At 39.5% G+C, this 18509-nt stretch overlaps 1 protein-coding gene across 1 annotated transcript in view; it reads right to left on the reverse strand.

Annotated features, from left to right (window-relative positions):
* The window catches only part of Ust (uronyl 2-sulfotransferase), a 267481-nt gene that overhangs the window by 106476 nt on the left and 142496 nt on the right, over positions 1-18509 (reverse strand). The window contains exon 3 of the mRNA XM_076859656.2: positions 3759-3914. Within this exon, the coding sequence (XP_076715771.1) occupies positions 3759-3914 (156 nt within the window). The remainder of the gene's footprint in view (positions 1-3758; positions 3915-18509) is intronic.

Consider the following 18509-nt stretch of genomic DNA (forward strand, 5'->3'; position numbering starts at 1 on the left):
TTTCTTCATTGTTTTAGGGGACTAAGATCTGCAGGAACACACTAAAGGAAATGCTGACGGAGGATTTTGACAGGGCTTCTTAATCCTGAATCATACAACTCTTGTGACACTTCATTGAGAGACAGAGAGAGAGAGAGAGAGAGAGAGAGAGAGAGAAAGAGAGTGTTTTCTAGACTCTGCCCCAGAATCTCTAGGAGAAGAGCCATTTTTTTTTTTTTGTAACTCTGGGTTTTAAAGGCTCTACTGGAGATTCTACTGTGCAGACTAACTTCTGCATTATGAGACTGGCTTTTGGATTTAGGAGAGCTCAGGTTCAAGTTTTGATGCCACAATAGTCTCTATTAATCAAGTCCTCTTAGATTTCTCATCCATGAAATAGGGAATCATACATACTCACTATTTTTTGGTTCAAAACAGTAAAAGGGAGTGATAACGTTTTCAGTTTGTAATCCTCAGGAACTTCAACCGAAATACAAACAGTATAATGACTTGCTTTCTCAATCTTTTATGTATGCCAACAACTTTAACCCATCTCCAACAACAATGAAATAGTGGTGGATTCTTATGTCTGTGATGCCACTATGCCCCTCGACCTTCCCTTTCCTTCGAGCAAGTTTCTGAAACAGTGTCAGACCCTTAGCAGAGACGGCTATGAGTATTTTTGGCAATCACTTCCCAGGTCCTTTGGGGAAAAGTTCCCTATCTTTCAAACTGTATACAATCTCCAGCTGGTAAGAGACCATCTCAGCCTGCCCAAGAAACTGAAATCTGGGTTTAGGTCACGAATGAAATGACATCATCATGGGTCTGCGTTATGCTCTGTGCGAAGGTCCGACATTTGGCCAGCAGCAGTTCCAGGCTCTTCTGTTGAGGAGGAGTTATCCAAAATACAAACTTCAAAGGTGTTGCTATTTCTAGAAGAGCAGATGTAATGGGATTTTTATAGACATCCTAACATTTGGTATCTTCATGCTCCCTTTCCTTCTTAATAATCCCTTCCCTGTCTTATTCCATTAAATAGATTTTTAACAGTTAGTACTGTGTGTGTGTGTGTGTGTGTGTGTGTGTGTGAGAGAGAGAGAGAGAGAGAGAGAGAGAGAGAGAGAGAGATGCAGCTACCCTCCAGAGGGAAAAGTATGTGTGGATTTAACTCTGGCCCAGAGAAGTTCCTTTGTGTCTGAAAGAAATGGTACAGATAATTCTAGTCTTATAAATGGACTCCAATGAAACATTCATTTTTCAGTGAGTAGTTTGCAACTTGGAACACGTTTTCTCACAAAAGCAGCGTTCTATGGGCCAGCCCATAAGAACCTGTGCGATTCCTACTGCACCTGAAGCAGAATATTATTATTATTATTATTTTTTTTTTTTAGAGAACAGTGTTTCCATGGGAACAAATTTTCAAGAGTTTCTACTGTTTAAGGGTGAGAACCACAGACTGTAAAATTTTTAACAGTCTCCTAAATCACTTCCCCCTTATTCCTTTCATAAATTACCAAGAAGAGGAGCTATTCATTGCACAAATTATTTCTTGAATATATTAAGTTAAAATAATATTTCTTTCTCTGCTTGTTTCATGCACTTTGAAACTTTAGTAAAAGGGACACACAGCCAAGAACAGGTTTCTCTAAACATTACTGAAGTGCTTCAGGCTTGGGCTTCTTGTCATACTGTCGTTATGATTGTTTTTACATCAAAATTGTATATTTGGTTGTTTTCCTATGGTATCTTTACCTTTGGATTTTTAAAAACTTGCCTTATAATTTAATAGGAATCTGCAAAAACTAAGTAATGAAATATATTCTAGGCCACCCTGACCACAGGAATCAAAAATGTTTCAACTATACACTACATAGATTATGGTAGAAGTTTTATAAATATAATCACAGAAACACAGTGCTGGAAAGAACCTAAAAAGATTGTCTAGTCTGTTCCCTGGCTTCCAGACAAGCCGACCATTCCAAACAGATGAGAGCTAACCTATATTTTAGAGAAGGATGACTCTGTCTTTAACCCTTTCAAGATCTCACAATTTAGACACTGGGAATAAATTGTTGTTAATTTTTCACCTTAATTAGTACATTTATGATTACAATTGTATTTTACTTTCTCAGGCTTGTGTAAAATCCTACAGCATCATCACATATTATATTTTATATTTTCTCCTCTAGGACATTCCTGAACATCCCCATGGCTAATTCTTTAGTTATCTTTGTCTTATAGTCTCTGGGTTACCTGAACCCTCTTCAACAGTGGAAACCAAACTCTAGCCATCCAGTTTTTGAGGCATCTCAGTACCACATATGTTTTTCACATATAGGAATATTTAAGCAGATTCAGATAGGCAGGCGCTAAGACTTGGATCCAAAGGAAAACTAAATTCAATAAACATAAAAAAATGACAATAATATAGGCTATTTACTTATAGTTACTTTCTTTCAGGTAGTTAAAAGGCATTAACCAGCCTAATCATATTAGCTCTTCAATTAAATAAAGAAATCAAAGAGAATCTATCCCTGATAAACAAAGTTGTGCATAAAATGTGATACCTTTTAGTGCTATTTTTTTTTTTTTTTCTGATAGAGAATCGACTATGGAACTTACAAAGAGGTAACCTCAAAATACTTTTTTGCTCACTGGAGAAGCCTATTACCTATTGGTACTGATAATGACTTTTTAACTTAATACTTAGAGACTCTTTCATGGAAGTTTTCAAAGAAATGGGCATGACAATCTTTACATTGTGGATGATGATGAACATACTGGCTTTAGAGCAATCATATTGGCTCCATGACTATCTTAAAACAGTCCTACTTCCCCAAAATAAAAGAGAAAGCTGGCATTAGTAAGTTGGAAGGATTTCCCCCTGGGAGGCTCTGGATGCCTCCAAGGTGAGGTCTATGTCTGAAGAATCACACCTGGGTAGACACTTTCATAACCAACCTGACAGCAGATCACATGCCTTGCATACACCCCAACTCATGTGCCTCTTGCGGGTGGCAGTCATAGGTAGATGCTCACCCCAAGTTTCTAAGGAAACAGAGGCAACTTTTTGAGACCAGGTTGACACACTTGGCCCTGGAAAATGACCATGAGAACATGGTTCCTGGCTTTTCTGCTTAGCAGAGCACCTCCGTGGAGACAGTCTCCCCCACCTCTGTACAGGTTTCCAAAGTAGAATCAGCCTTCACAGCTTCCTGGTGGAGGAAAGCACTCCTACCCTGACACTTGTCCACTTGGTACCATTGGATAATCCAAATGCTGCTTTTGAAAACTAAGATTCTCTGAATTTTCTACAGCAGCAAACTCATGTAACCCATCAACCACCTGGATTCCAAGCCCAGGAAAAGTTTTTTTTTTTTCTTTCCTATAATTGTAAAGATTTAGGATACTGGTAAGAAAATGCAGAGGAAGAGATGTTAAAAGAAAAAATTCTCATTTTGGCTGTGAAGGTGGCACATGACTTACAGCTCCGTGAGGGAAGCTTACGGTTTATGTAATTTTAGTTAAACAGACATTTACCAGTGTGCACTGTCCTTCCTCAGTCCTAAAACAAGTATCATTTCAGGGAGACTTCCGGTTTTTAGATTTCCTACACAAGTCTTAAATTTCCTTCTACACGCTGGCAAAAGAACAGCAAGAAATTGAAACTCTGGTATTAATTTTCAGGAGCTTGAAGGACATCCTGTAAGAGACCCACTAATTACACAAATGAATTGAAGCAAAATACACTCCAGCAAGGGGAAAAGTCAACTTACTTGTTCATTTTTTGTAAGCCTGGTTTTGTTGTGAATGTCTGAAGTGACCAAATTGAATCCGTGCTTCTCTGACAAGATTCTCAGAAGCAAGACCACAGTGCGGCTGCCACATTTGCCCACCCTGTTGTACACCACCTGGCTGGGGAAGGGCAGTACCTGAGAGAAGAACAAGAGAGAAAGCATGAGGCGTTTGCATCAAACCACCCGCGATTCTTCCCTCCACTTCAGAGCAAGGAACGCTGGATCAATCTCAATGAGAAGGACCCATATCAAGTGGGTGAGAGAACAGATGTGATGAAATGTGCTAACCCTGCTTTTGTATCTGGCTTTTACCTTGGAGAATGTTTCCTAAGTTCATCCACGTTGTAGTATGAATCGATACTTTGTTCTTGTATATGGCTGAATATTACACTGTATGAATGTACTGGATTTTGTTTATACAGTCACCAGTTGATGGACATGTGAATTAGTTTCACTTTTGGGTATAATGAGTAATACTGCTATGAACATTTGTGTACAAGTTTTTGTGTGGACATATGTTTTCAGTTCTCTTGTGTATATACCTAGGACTGGAGCTGCTGGATCTATGGTAACCCAATGATTAATTTCTTGAGGAACTGCCAAAGTGTTTTCTATACAGCTGCACTATTTTATATTCCCATCAGCAATAGAAAAGAATTCCAATTTCCCCACATCCTTGCCAACACTTGTTATTGCCTGGGTTTTTTTTTTTTAATGTTTTATTATAGACATCCTAGTGGGTATGACATGGTACCTCACTATGGTTTTGATTTGCATTTCTCCAGTGACTAATGATGTTCGGCATCTTTTCATGTGCTTTTTGGTCATTGTGTTTTTCTTTGGAGAAATGAGTATTTAAATTTTTTACCCATTGTAAAATTGTCTTTTTATTGCTACATTTTAATAATTTGATCTTTATATATATATTGGTCTTGCAAATAAACAATTTATGAATATTTTCTCCCATCCTGCAGTTGTGTTTTAACTTTCTTGATGACAAATCCTTAGAAGCCTGAAATGTTTTTAATTTGATGGGGTTCAATTTGTCTAATTTTTCTCTGGTTGCTTATTCATTGTGTTGTATGTAAGAAATCATTGCCTAATCCAAGATCCCAAACATATATACCTAGTTTTCTCTTAAGAGTTTTATAGGTTTTAGTAGTGACATTTGGGTCTTTGACCCAGTTGGAGTTAATTAATATAGTATGAGGTACGCTAACTTCATTCCTCTGCATGTGTATATCAATCTGTTGAAAAGAATATTTTTTCCTCATTTAACTGCTTGGCACCCTCGTCAAAAACATACTAACCATAAATGTGCAGCTATTTCTGGACTTTCAGTTCTTGTCTGTTGATGTATATGTTTCTTCTTATGCCAGTACCACATGGTCTTGATGATGATAAATTCATTATAAGACTTGAAATTAGGAAGCATGACTTCCTCCAACTTTGTTCTTGATCATTCAAGCTTATTTTGGCCATTCTGGGTCCCCTGAATTTCTATAGGATTTTAGGATCAGCTTTCAATTTCTGCAGAATAAGCCTTTGAAATTTTGATGGGATTGCATTTGATGTGTAGATGGTCTTGGGGACTACTGCCATCTTACCTGTATTGAGTCCTTATCCTCTGTCTTTCTATCCCTTTAGTTCTCCTTTAATTTGTTTCAGATGTTCTATAGATTTCAGTGTATAAGCCTTCATACAATTTGGACTCCTTTTTAAAAAATTTATTCTTTTTGATGCTACAATAAAAGGAATTATTTTCTTAATTTTAATTTTGACTTGATTGTCCATTTTAATAGGAATATCATTAATTTTTGTATATTGGTCTTTTATCCTGAAGTGTGGCTGCGTGCACTTATTAGTTCTAACAGATTGTGTATGTGTGGGTTGTTTACAATTTTCTATATACAAGATCATGTCATCTGCAAATGGAGATAGTTTTACTTCTTCCTTTCCAATATGGATCCCTTTTGCTTCCTTTTCTTTCCTAATTGCCCAATGATGATGATTTTGGTAGACTATAGAAGCCATTATGAAAAGCATCTATGATTAAATATTTATGTCCCTAATAAAAATATTATTTCCATTTTGAATGCTCAGCACTGAGTAACAACAAATCAATGATAGATAGTCAAAGGATGCCTTCTGTCAGCACACATCCATAAAAGCAGATTATAAGAAGTCTCAAAGCTAATGAATATAGTAAATATTCTCAAAATTTGCCTACTATATGCCATTTTAATTTTTGCCTTGTAATTATAGGTTAACTTATTTTTTTGAGATACCTTACATGCAGAGTAGCATTGCATAAATTTGAAAAGAGTCACTGAAGTAAAACAGGACATCTGTTATCACTCGTTTGGCAACCAGTCATGTGCCATTTTGATATAATTCTTCCACTATGTATTTTCCTGTGAGCAATACCATGTTTCTTTAGACCAGTCAGCATCTTTAGACCAGTCTCCACAGTGCCTAGAATGTGCCTGGTATGGAGAGTCTAGCATTAACACAATGATTCTGTTCAAATGTGAAACCAAGAGAATCTTCAAATACAGGTGATGTTACTAAGCAAATGCTAGTAAAAGTCATTAGGATAAGAAGACGGTCATTGCAGTAGGTCACTTTTACTAATGGTTGAGTCAGTGAACCTTCCAAAGCTCTCTGGCAACTATGGCGACTCAGATATCCAGAGAAATCCATCATGTTCACAGTAACGAGTCTAACCAGGGAGGGCCTTACTCATAACTAGGCTTCAAGCCTAATGTAAAGATATTAATAGTGTTTTTGACTTGGAATTTCCATTATACCCAGGGTGGGGTATAGACTATGGTTAAGACAGGGCACCAACACAAAAACAAACTTGAATTCCTCCATAGAAATAAACTGCTCAGTAATGGGGATGAATGCATTTTTTTCCTGCCTCATAGTACAATGAGGACCTGGGAAGCTATTAGAAGATGTAAGTTTCCACACAGGTAAATGCTTTCCTGCAAGATTGTGAGCATATCTTAGGAGATTCAAAAGAAGAAACAGGACTTACCCAGAAACCTTCCGTGAAAACACTATTTCTCCTAAATTGCATGAAGAATTGACACAGTAGCAGGCATAGCATCTCCCTACTTCCTTTTGCTATTAACCAAGAATGTTATTTGCCTTTCTTACTGGTTAGTTTTTAAGAATGTTAATTTCAATTCTTTCATTAGTCTTGAGAGATGCTCCCAAACAATGGTTATAAACATTTGTTATTTAACAAATATGAATATTTGCTATTATATAAGAACAAAAATCCCTGCATCATACCCACAGCTATATCTACAACAATAATTGAAAGAAAATTATTGTTGTAGATATAGAAAGAAAAAGAAAGGAGAGCACATTGTCCTTGCTGGCTCCATTTCCACGGATATACAGCTGCATGGCCTGAAATTAAGAGCTGCAGAATGTGCTGTCACCTAAGTTTTCTGGAGTCAGACTGTGACTTTTAAAACTACAGCATGTGCCATCACAAACAAACCTCTCTCAAATTTAAATCAGTTTCCAAAAGAACCTAGGTTTTCACACAGGTAAAAGCTTTATTGCAAGATTGTGAGCGTATCTTAGGAGATTCAAATGAAGAAACAGGACTTACCTAGAAACCTTCTTGCACTGAAAATGGGCAAGCAGGTCAGGCTAGATCAACGTGCTAATGTTGGCCACGGTATTAAGATGAATAACAAGAGATTGGTTCTGCCCTGCTCTTGGTAGAAATGTAGATTTGCTTCTGAAAATCACTGGTGAAAAAGCTGAAAGATGCTGAAAAAGGGACTGGCTTTTATGGAGAGCGGGCACTGCCTTGCACGCTGCGCTGTGGGTGCCCTTTTAATCCTTGTTCACACTCCTGAATCAAACAGCATCATTGCCTCTTACTCTAGCTGTGCCTTCGGCATCACTAATGACAGCTGCAGTCTCTCCTGTGCGCCCCTCCACTTTCCCATGGACTGTGGGTTCATAGAACAATGGGGTTGAGGTCTAGAAGTCAGGCAGAATAACCCATCCACTCCACTCTGCCCCCAGCATGATCACCCTCTTTTCCCCCACCCAGTGTAATCTGTGTTGGACTTGCCTAAGAACGTTCTTTTCTATCACATCATGTCACCGTCTCAAATATGAGGTAGATATTATGATCATATTTATATAAGGAAAGCAAGGCCCAAAGAGATCATCTGGCATTTTCAAGGTTGCAAAGCTAAAAAGCGGCATGCCACAACTGAAGCCTAGCCCGCACCTCTCCTGGCTCACAGGAGAACACTCACTTACACACAATGAAATCAAATGGTGAAAGGGACTTGCAATTTGACTTGGGTGACAGAGACACTATTTCCTTTCTTGTGTCTTGCATATTTCCAACCTCATTAAGTGAGCTATTTTTCAACAGTCAGCTATCACAACCAGTATCATCAGCCATTACTCAGCCTTTCCCCAAGTTCCCCAAAGGTCTAAGTGGAACCGACAGGAGCCCATTAGCCTCTCTCCCCATCCTCAGGACTCAGTCTTGTGAGCTAATGTAAGCCCAGAGTGTCAGTGCGGCTAATGGAAGAAGAAGGTAGGAAGATGTTCTGCCCCAGCGTGCCCTCCTCTGAGATATCCTGGGCAGTCACAGCCACCTGGAGTATTGTGAACCACTTCCATTAGAAAAGGGAAAACACAGGAAGCAGCAGTTTATAGGGAAACATAGGTGAATTCATAAGTAAACTGGGATCATTTATTAAGACAAGCAAAGGCCCTCAAATGATCAACTCAGTGACCTTGAAAAATCATCGACCTAGAGTTCCCATTTTCTTCGCTGGCATTTGCCAGTTGTCAGGGAGGGAATTACCTGCTTACAGGATCCCATTATTACCTGCACACAAATTCTAAATCCTTATCTTTCCCTGAGTGCCGTGCACAGAAGTACACACCAGCAGCCCTCATCAGCCCCTCCCCAAATGATTCTTCATTCTTGGCAACCATGATTATATGAATGTTATGTCTGTGGTTTCTGTTTTATGGCCAATTTGTAAAAGTGAAGGGGCCTCCAAAATATTTCACTCTATGAATTATATATTTTTATGTTGCCTGCTTGTAAGTTCTGCAAATGCCACAAATCCCCAGCGTCTGACAGGCTTGTGTGGAGCGTGCCAAATAAACAGAAGTCTTTCCAAAATCCCAAGCACAGCAGTAACTACCACCAGATGACAGCCACAAGTTCAATGGCTTCTCCCCCATTTGGAAGTAGGGGAAAAAGACTTTCTAGGTAAGAAGCAAACTTGGTCTCCATCAAGACTTTCATGGTCTATGACAACAGGACTCCTCCAGGGGTTGATATTGTTGGAATAATTAACATTCACTGTGGCTTTTAAGTCTCTGCAAAATGGTATTTATACAGTACATTACAGGCTGCAGTTTTCTTTTTTTAATTGTAGATGGACACAATACCTTTTATTTTATAAATTTATTTTTATGTGGTGCTGAGGATTGAACCCAGGATCTCGTACATGCTAGGTGAGCTGCAACCCAGCCCAAGACTGCAGTTTTAAAATAGCTGTATATTCAAATTCCTTGTGGAATTGTAAAAATGCAGGTTTCTGGGCCCTATCCTAGGACTGACTAAATCAGACAGTCTACGGTGAGGATGAAGAACCTGTCTCCAAAAAGTTGCCCAAGAACCTCTGCTTACCAGGAATCACTGCTGCTGAGAATCCCCAAATCTCCATGTTAAGCAGCTGAGTGGTCTCCTGGGATCTTCTGAGGGATTGCCTGTGGGATCCCAGAGGGGCGTGGGGAGTCTCACTGGTGTTCTGAAGGCCTGTTCCCAGAGCTGACAATCGTGATTAACCTGATCACATGTTCCCACTACAGTAAACACCTCTGCACCTGGACTGGCTAGAGAACAGGTGTGCTGGTTAACTGAATGTGTAGGCTAACTGAAATGCATACTGAACATCACCAAAGCAATTGACCCTCAGCACGACTATTATGCTGAGTATGAACTGGCTTTCCTTGACGAGGAAAATTGCACTTGGAGATTTCCAGCACCTCCATTTCACAGTTAATCATATTAACAGCAGGAAGAATCACAGCCAGGCCTTTGCCAGGCTCCAATTCAGCTCTGCAGGCTCACGATCCACAGGACCTGGAGCAGTTCAAAGTCATTCAGCTAATCCTCATTTTAAAGTTTCCCAGGGTGCTGTGGTGCGAGGGTCTGGTCACCTCACACCTTTGTGACTCAGATTTCTTATCAGTAAAAGGGGGAGGGTTGGGTTATACACAATAGATGATATTCTCTTTTGACGCTAATGAATTATTAATTTTAATCTGCATTTTTAACAAGATACAGGCTGGATATGCTTTTAAAATGAAAACTAGGTTTTACGATATTTGCTTGTGAAATATATTCACAAGAGAAATAAGAAAAATCTAAAAACTCCAGGAATATGTGCTGATAACAGGGGATGCAGGTTCGTGGGTGTGCACGGTTCTATTTTGGAAACTTGGGCATTTCTGTAGTTGTCTTATTCTTGTTGGGGCTTGTCCTGAAACACATTCTACCACAGTATTTTATCTTTATTTTTCTTTTCACAATTTTGGATACTGCAAGCTCCTGTTTTTAAGACCATCATTGAAGCCTCCCAGAATTCAGTACTGACCTGCCCCGGCCTGTGCCCATTAAGCCATCCACGTCCTCTGCCGCATGTATCTTGGTTTTCTAATCACCAACATGTTTCCTGCCCAGCAGGCTCTTTCCTCCATTCTGGAGCAGAAAACTTACAGGACCCATTTAAGAAGCCTGTTTTCCCTTACTGCAATGCCCCTGAAGGGAAAGCTCTTCCTACCCACCACTCTCCAATGGCATCTTGGCATTCCTCTAATTATTCATAACCCATCTTCTGCGAGACACTGTGCCAAATTGGAACCTTATGCCTTCTCCCTTTTCCCTGCTTCTACTCGAAGCAGTCTAAGGCTATCTATAGAAAGATAAATATAGTCACAAATCATTTACAAGTCCATCTGGGCCTATCTGTTATGTGCATGGTAGATAATTAATGGGGAGTTTATCTGTTACTAGGATAAAAATACCATTAAGTGTTGTTTCTGAACCAATGTGGCCATATTTATCATTATACAGTATGTTTTTTTCTTAATACTCATTATATATTAAAACCCTTGGTTTGAAGTATTATGTAAGAAAAACTAAAAGTGAAGTAGAAGCTCCCTAGATGATGAAAGTCATGAAACTGGCATTCCCTTTGGCTTTAAGTAGTTGAGTGACCTTGAACAAATGACCTTGAACAGCTTCTTTGGCCAAGATCTCCTCAAGTGTAAAATGGGGGTACTGAGCAGAATGATTCTAAAGGCTCCTCCTGTCCATATCCCATGATATTAACAGGGGTCACACAAGACATTCACAGGTAGTCTGAAGGGTAGACTGCATCGACACTGTCCTCTGCTCTCTGATACAGAATGTCTGTTTTTATCTCCATAATGCACAACACCACCATGCTATTCCTAGGAATATAAGAGCCTGCGCACGGTCTGGAATCCTCAAACGAAACAGCAATTCCACAAGAAGCGGAAGTCACATTTTGGATGTGATGATTGAGCTATAATGGTGGGAGCTTTGAAGTATTCTTCAGGGGAGAAAGAAAGACTTCCGGTTTGATGAAAACGCAAATCTCAGGTGTTGCTGGGTACATGCTGTCATTGTCAGGAACAAGAAGTTTTCCAACTTTGAATTAACGAATGTGAAGAAAATCTACATATCAGGAAAAGGCCGACTCTCCTTTAATTCCACACCACTCTTGAGACACCTCTCCCTGGTCAGTGCAGAAATCATAGACAAAAAGTCCAAGAACTGGGTGTCTCACTGAGACAGACTACTGGTTTTTAAAATTCAAACCTCAGATCAGACTATAGGAAACTGAGCCCAAGGGATACTCAGAGAAATGAAGGCCACAGGCCACATCTAAGACACGTGAGCACCCTGGGGGAGCAAACTGTGACAGGTAAGCCATCCTGAAGGAATATGTCCAGATGCTTGCAAGGGACTCAGTCTTGCTTTTCACACAAGACTGCTCTTGTGCCTGGCAGCCTCTGTCTACTCTTCCAGGAGCCCTTTAAATTTTCCCTGTAGCTTTTATAATCAATACCAAATGAAGGCATCTGTGGGGGTCCATCATTTCTATTTAGCCTTAGCTTCCCATTTATGTGTGTGGATATACATGTTCACATGCCTTATATGTTTTGATGAACCCAAAGACATTTGTAAGTAATATTGCCGTAGTAAATCTGGATTCTAGCCACCTCTGTATTTTCTCACATGCTATGTATTCAATAATCCAAAAGTCCTTATTAAGCAAAACTCCAGGGACAGGAGTTGCAGATTTCCTAGTATAGATAGGGAAAGCCTCAGGGTCCTCAAATTGGTTCTAGATTTAGGGCTGTTTCATTTTTAGTATAAATCAATTCAATTGATTTTTTACATTAACTTCTGGAACAGAATACAGAATTATGAAAATGTATTTAGACAGATAATCTTTCCACCAGACCCACACACTTAGTTCAATTCTACATTCAGATCTGTACCCTTCTCTTAATCACATACATTTCCAAATAGTAATTGCCTAAAGAGATGTGATAGTTTATATACTCTTCTACTATTTAACAGTCTGCTCTTAAGGCTAACCTCTGTTTCTTCATAATTGTCCTATTCTGTTTTAGTTTCAAACTTAAACTCTGAGTCCAATCTAAAAGCTCATTTACTATAATGAAATGGAAGAGAGTGTTGATTATTGATTGGAGGTTTCATAATTTATAGCAGGTATTATCGGCACGGACCAACCATTCGATTTATAATGGTCTCCTCTGAATGTTAGGGAGAAAAAGAGTCAATTGTTCAAATTATGGGCTTCACAAGGGAAGACTACCCTTGTGGTAAATGGCACAAGAGAGGGGAACAGCTACACTTGGCGGCCAATGCTTCTCTCTCTCATCAAAGCACTGTGCAAAGATTTTAAGACCAAAAGCTTACATACCCTGTTCATTGTGAACCACATTATTATTTTCCAATTGAAATCTCTGAATTGAATTTCAGTTTCCTGAATGTGACTTTGTAGCAATAAGTCTATTCTTGGACTCAAATGATCATTGTTGAAATTCCTTAGCTTGCCTTAAGGTTTTTGTAACATAACCCACAATTAAAAATAGTGTGGCAAATTGGTATAGTCATTGCTTCCAACCAGTCACCCCTAAACCTATGCACAGTGCAGTCTCCTTTTATGTGGGCCTCCAGTCTGATCACATGACTTGCTCTGGCCAATGAGATATCAAAAACTACAATGCAAACAGATTCATCAGGACTCACCCTTGAGCTGGGGATGAGATTGCCTCCCCTTCAGGGTAAAATTTGAACAGTCATATTTCCACTAAAGAGAAGGAGGTTGTGGGAAAATGGACATGGGAAAAGCATCCAAGAGGATCTGCTTGCCCCAGCACCCAAAGACCTCGTTGCTCTTGATTCTTCAGGTACCCATTTATGAAAAGCCCCTTCCTCATCTACAGAAAAGAAAGGAAGAGCCGCAGACCCTAAGGACATTCTAAACACATGACAAGGGTCTATCTGCTGCTTGTGTCCTCTGTGCATCCCCCTGGCCTCCCCTGCCCTAGCACAGACCTTCTGCAGACAGGGAAAAATGAGATGTATTCCCTTTTACATAAAGCGACATCGCCCACACACTGAAATGAGATGGTGAATTAGCAACAAGGTGAACTTGAGCTGGAAGATTAACTCCACACACAAGAATCCAGAATTCATAAGATATTTTTAGCTAGAGATGGTAATAAGATATTTAAATTGCTCTCTCTGCTACATGTTGGGGACTTTTTACAAGTACACCTTTCTTGTAAGTGATTTCATTTTGAACAAAACTAATTCACTTAAAAGAAAGGAAGCTAAGGCCAATCTACAAGCACAGGTCCGATCCAGAAGAGTCCTTTTCCCAGTATCTGGATATGGGTTTTTTATTGGTTTTCATTTATCAGTTGGCACTGGGTAAACAGATCTCTCAGAAATTTCTAGCAAGATGGATAAAGGATTCTACTTTCTACAGCAAATAGTCTTCACATTCAAGCCACCCAACAGTGCCAAATAAAATAAATCATTATTTAAAAAGTATTTGTATCAAACTGACATGAAGTTTTGCCCTCCCTCAGGACTCTAAAATGGGGGGGGGGGCGGGGGGACAATTTGCAGAGCCATGATAATTTTTATTGTCAGAAAGATGTCCACTGGATGAATATAAAACTTCTAACTGCCCCCATAATTGTCAAGGAGCTGGATCTGACTAAGCAATCAGAAGATCCTTGTTAGGAGGGTTTACATTAAGACAGAAAGGTGATAAAATAAAAGAAACTGAAATTTCAAATAAAAGGAAGAGCCACGGGTTTTAAGAGGCTTCTGCAGATCTGAGACTTGAGCTTCCCTGGGCAGTTTGGTTTTCTGTTGCTTACAGCCAATGTGTTCCATTTTTTAAAAAATATTTTTTCCATGTTCTAATTAGTTATATATGACAGCAGAATGCATTTTGACACATTGTACACCAGTGGAGGACTTTCATTCCTGAAAATCATACCAATCATGCAAACATATATGTAAATAGGGTAATAATTTCTGTCTCATTCTACCATCCTTCCTACTCCCACACCCTCCCCTCTGCCTAATTCAAAGTTCCTCCATTTTTTCCCTAGCCACCCCCGCCACCATCACTAATTATGGATCAGCCTTCTCTTATCAGAGAAAACATCTGGTCTTTGGCTTTTTGGGATTTAGCCAATGTGTTTCTGATAAGCACATTTCCCATTGAGTTTGTTTGCTTGTTTGTTTGTTTGTTTTTGATGATTTTATTTATCTTTTTAAATGGCCACAAGTGTTAGGATTCTCTATGACAGTCTGTCAAGGACATGTGTGGCAAGAAGGCTCCAATTCTTCCTTTGGGTCCCATGGAACACTGATACTGCAGCCACAACTAAATTAGGTTGAAATTCTCTTTCTATCATCCAAATATGTCACCAACAGGGCTTTGATAAGGTATACCTGCTCTCATTCTGCAAATACTTAAAAAGTCTATCATTAAACAATTTGGGGGTAGTTTGTAAAATATTTCTGACTGGAGGTCACAGTAGCGGAATAAGGAGAAACCTTTGTTATACACATTCATCTGCCATTTCGACCTGTCACACCAACACCACAGTGCGGGGAATCTGCTCAGTTCTGGCTAAGATCTCCTTTTTTTTGCTTTAAATTTTTTTATTGTAGTTTTCCTATCTGCCTAAAACCATAGTTGCCTTTCTTTTTATCACTCTCCTGGCTTCAGTTCACTTTTTTTTTTTTAAATTTTATATTATATTTTTGTTTTTTAAATTGTTTTTAAAAATTTATTCTAATTTGTTATATATGACAGCAAAATGCATTTCAATTCATATTACACATATAGAGCACAGTTTTTCATGTCTCCGGTTGTACACAAAGTAGAGTCACACCATTCGTGTCTTCATACACGTACTTGAGAGTAATGATGTCCACCTCATTCCACTGCCTTTCCTACCCCCATTCTCCTTTCCTCCCCCTCCCTCCCCTTTGTCCCCCTTTTGAATATGTATAAGGTCAATTTTTTAAAAATTGGTAATCTGCTCTTAAGTACAACTTAATTCTGAGCCCTCTTCTGCCCACCTTCCCAATTTTAGAGCAGTGCATGAACTGTAAGCTCCACATACCTTGCATCTGGGAATTATGTTGTCAATAAACAACTTTTAGCCCAGTTCTGTGAGTTGTTCTTGAGGCCACATTATGTTCTTCATGTGTCACGGACAGCGGCCTCCACAGAGTGTCACTTACACCCATGAGTGAAAATGCAATTTATTTTTCAGGAATTTATGATTCATTCCTTTGAAGCTTTGGAAGAAGAATACTTGATAAGCTTGGACATAAATTTTCTAGAATTGGTGTCTAAATACCCCCCCCCCCGCCCCCGCTCTGCTCTTCCACTGGTCATTATGTTTTAACCTACATGCTGAGATTCTTTAGAGAAACTACTATGAACTGCAATAATTACTTTTTTCTTCTCATATTTTGCACAAAGTTAAAACATCATTGTGAGTCTCAAAACCTTCATTTGCATTTTGTCCCTTTCTTTTAAAAAAACGTTTCTTGTCTGTTGAAAAACAATCTGCCTGGTTTTTGCCCAAGAATCGGAAACTGCGGAACTCAGTTGCTGGAAGCGCCTCACACAGTGCTGCCTGCTCTGATCACACCACCTCCACCCTCACCCCCACCCCCACCCCAGTTCTGCTTTGCCCAGCTTTCTGGTCTTCCTTTGAGGGGCAACTATTCAGGTTACAAATCAACCTCTTCCTTTCTAAGCAGAGCTCAAAGTGATAGACGCAAATTTTATAAAATCCTGTTTGGTACACAAGGAGCCAAAAAACGAGGGCATATCATGAAAACAAAGTTTGCAGAGTTAATTCCCCCAACATACAGTAAAAGCTTGAGGGTAGAAGTGAAGCTCCCATTTTTACAGGAGGGATTCCACACCAACATGACTATTTGAAAAATAAATGGAGACAAGAAATTCTTTGAAAATGTCCCCAAAGTAATAGAATTGAGCAGGCACAGTCATGCCCGCTTCTCTGAGACTTTCAGAAACAGTCGTGATTGATTCTTTCAGTTCAGCCTCATCCAGGAGGATGTGAATCCTGAGCTCACACAGCCTGGTTGAGAGTGAGCTGAGGTCTTCCTTTCCAGTGTGGCCAAAGGGCTACTGGATTTGGGCCTGTTACCCAGGCCAAGCTCCCTCTCTAAAGGGGAGAAGAGAGTTACCCCAGCAGGTGCCCCGAATCCACTCCATATAGGGGACAGCCTAGGGCAGTTGCCTCCATATTTACTGCTTTGGGATAAAACTGAAGCCAAGGTTTGCTCAGCTAAAACCAACACCTAGGGCAGCCAAATACAAATGCTGTCGCACAGCACGTCGAGACTGGGCAAAGTTGCATAGTTGGCAAAGCTGTTCTTCAGTGCCCCCCATCAAAGTCCCTGAACTGCTTGCTGTCTGTTAACTTCCTGCTTTATACCAAGGGATTCAGTGGTAAGGGGAGGTGCTGCCAGTGTCACAGAGAATTCTGCGGGGAAAGGATCTATGATTGATAGGGACAAGATGATAAGGGGACCATGGGTGGGAGTATCTGGCCGTGAGGTAGGGGTAGGCAGGGTAGGGGAAAGGTGGACTGTCAGGAGTTGTGGCAGGAGTTGGTAAGTGTTCACTGTAAAGGGCCAGATGGGAGGTATCCTAGACCAGAGAGGCCTTAACCTTCCAATGCTGCATGTTCTTCTCTGTTTCTTTTTTCTTTTCTTTTTTTCTTTTTTTTTTTTTTTACAATGTAAACATGTGAAAAAAGCCATTTAAAATGCAAAAAAAATTCTTAGCTCATAGGAGTAAATATCAGGCTAATTTGGCCTGTGGGTCATTGCTACCTCACCCATCTTACTAGTCCCCAAGACAAGACATAAAATCAACCACTGTTTAATAAAGTATTTGAATCTGTCAGGTTCTGGGCCAGCTGCTTTATGCACTTCATTTAGCTATAACGATACCATAAGAGGACTCTATTACTATTAATGCTATTTGCTGATGAGAAGACTGAGGCCCAAGGACATTAAATCACTCTCCAAAGTCAGAGCTATGGAATCAGGTCTATCTGACTTCAAATTGGCCAAGTATGGGTTGTGTAGGTTGTGTCCTGGACAAAGGCACCTACAGAGCTAAGAATCCTGACCATGCCCCATCTGCCAGAAAGGGTAAGGGTGGTATTTTTAGGGCATATGAGGCTGTGCCAAATGGGAAGGGAAGAACACCTATTCCTAATTCATTCAAAGACTATTATTCTTAGAACTTTAAGAAGGGGTAATTAGGATGGGTCAATGGTATTTTGGTGAGATTCTTGGAATACAGAACATGTCAACACTTTAAACTGATTTTAATACACTGTGTAATCACAAATACCACTTTATACCTACCAGGGTGACTATATTTACAAAGATTGACAAATAAAAATGTTGGCAAAGGTGAAAAGGCATTGGTATATGAAAACATACCAATAAAATATAAAATGGGGGAGGGGGGACTGAGGCTGTGGCTTAGCTGTAGTGCACCTGCCTGGCATGAGTGAGGCACTGGGTTCGATTCTCAGCACCATATATAAATAAATAAAATAAAGATTTATCAACAACTAAAAATTTTTTAAAAAATGTATAAAATGGTGCAATCACTCTGGAAAAAAGTTTGGCAGTTAATTCAAAGAGTTAAATATAGGGCTAGTATATGACCCAGAAATTCTACTGTGTATATGCCTAAGATATGTCCCACACAATCTTGTACACAAGTGTTCACAGCAGCATTATTCATAATAGTCCAAGAGTGGGAACAACTCAAATGTCCTCTACATGATGAGCAGAAAACCAAAATGTGGTATATACACACATAATGGAATCATATTCTGCCGCATAAAGGAATTATATACTGGCATGGGTGAACCTTGAAGTCATTGTACTGAGTAAATAAAGCTAGAAAAAAAGGACACATGCTGTAGGAGCCTATTTATATGAGATGCCCAAAATCATGTAGGCAAAATCAAAGAGACAGAAAGTAGATCAGCGGTTGC

Source organism: Callospermophilus lateralis, chromosome 6, assembly GCF_048772815.1.
Source record: "Callospermophilus lateralis isolate mCalLat2 chromosome 6, mCalLat2.hap1, whole genome shotgun sequence".
NCBI lineage: Eukaryota > Metazoa > Chordata > Mammalia > Rodentia > Sciuridae > Callospermophilus > Callospermophilus lateralis.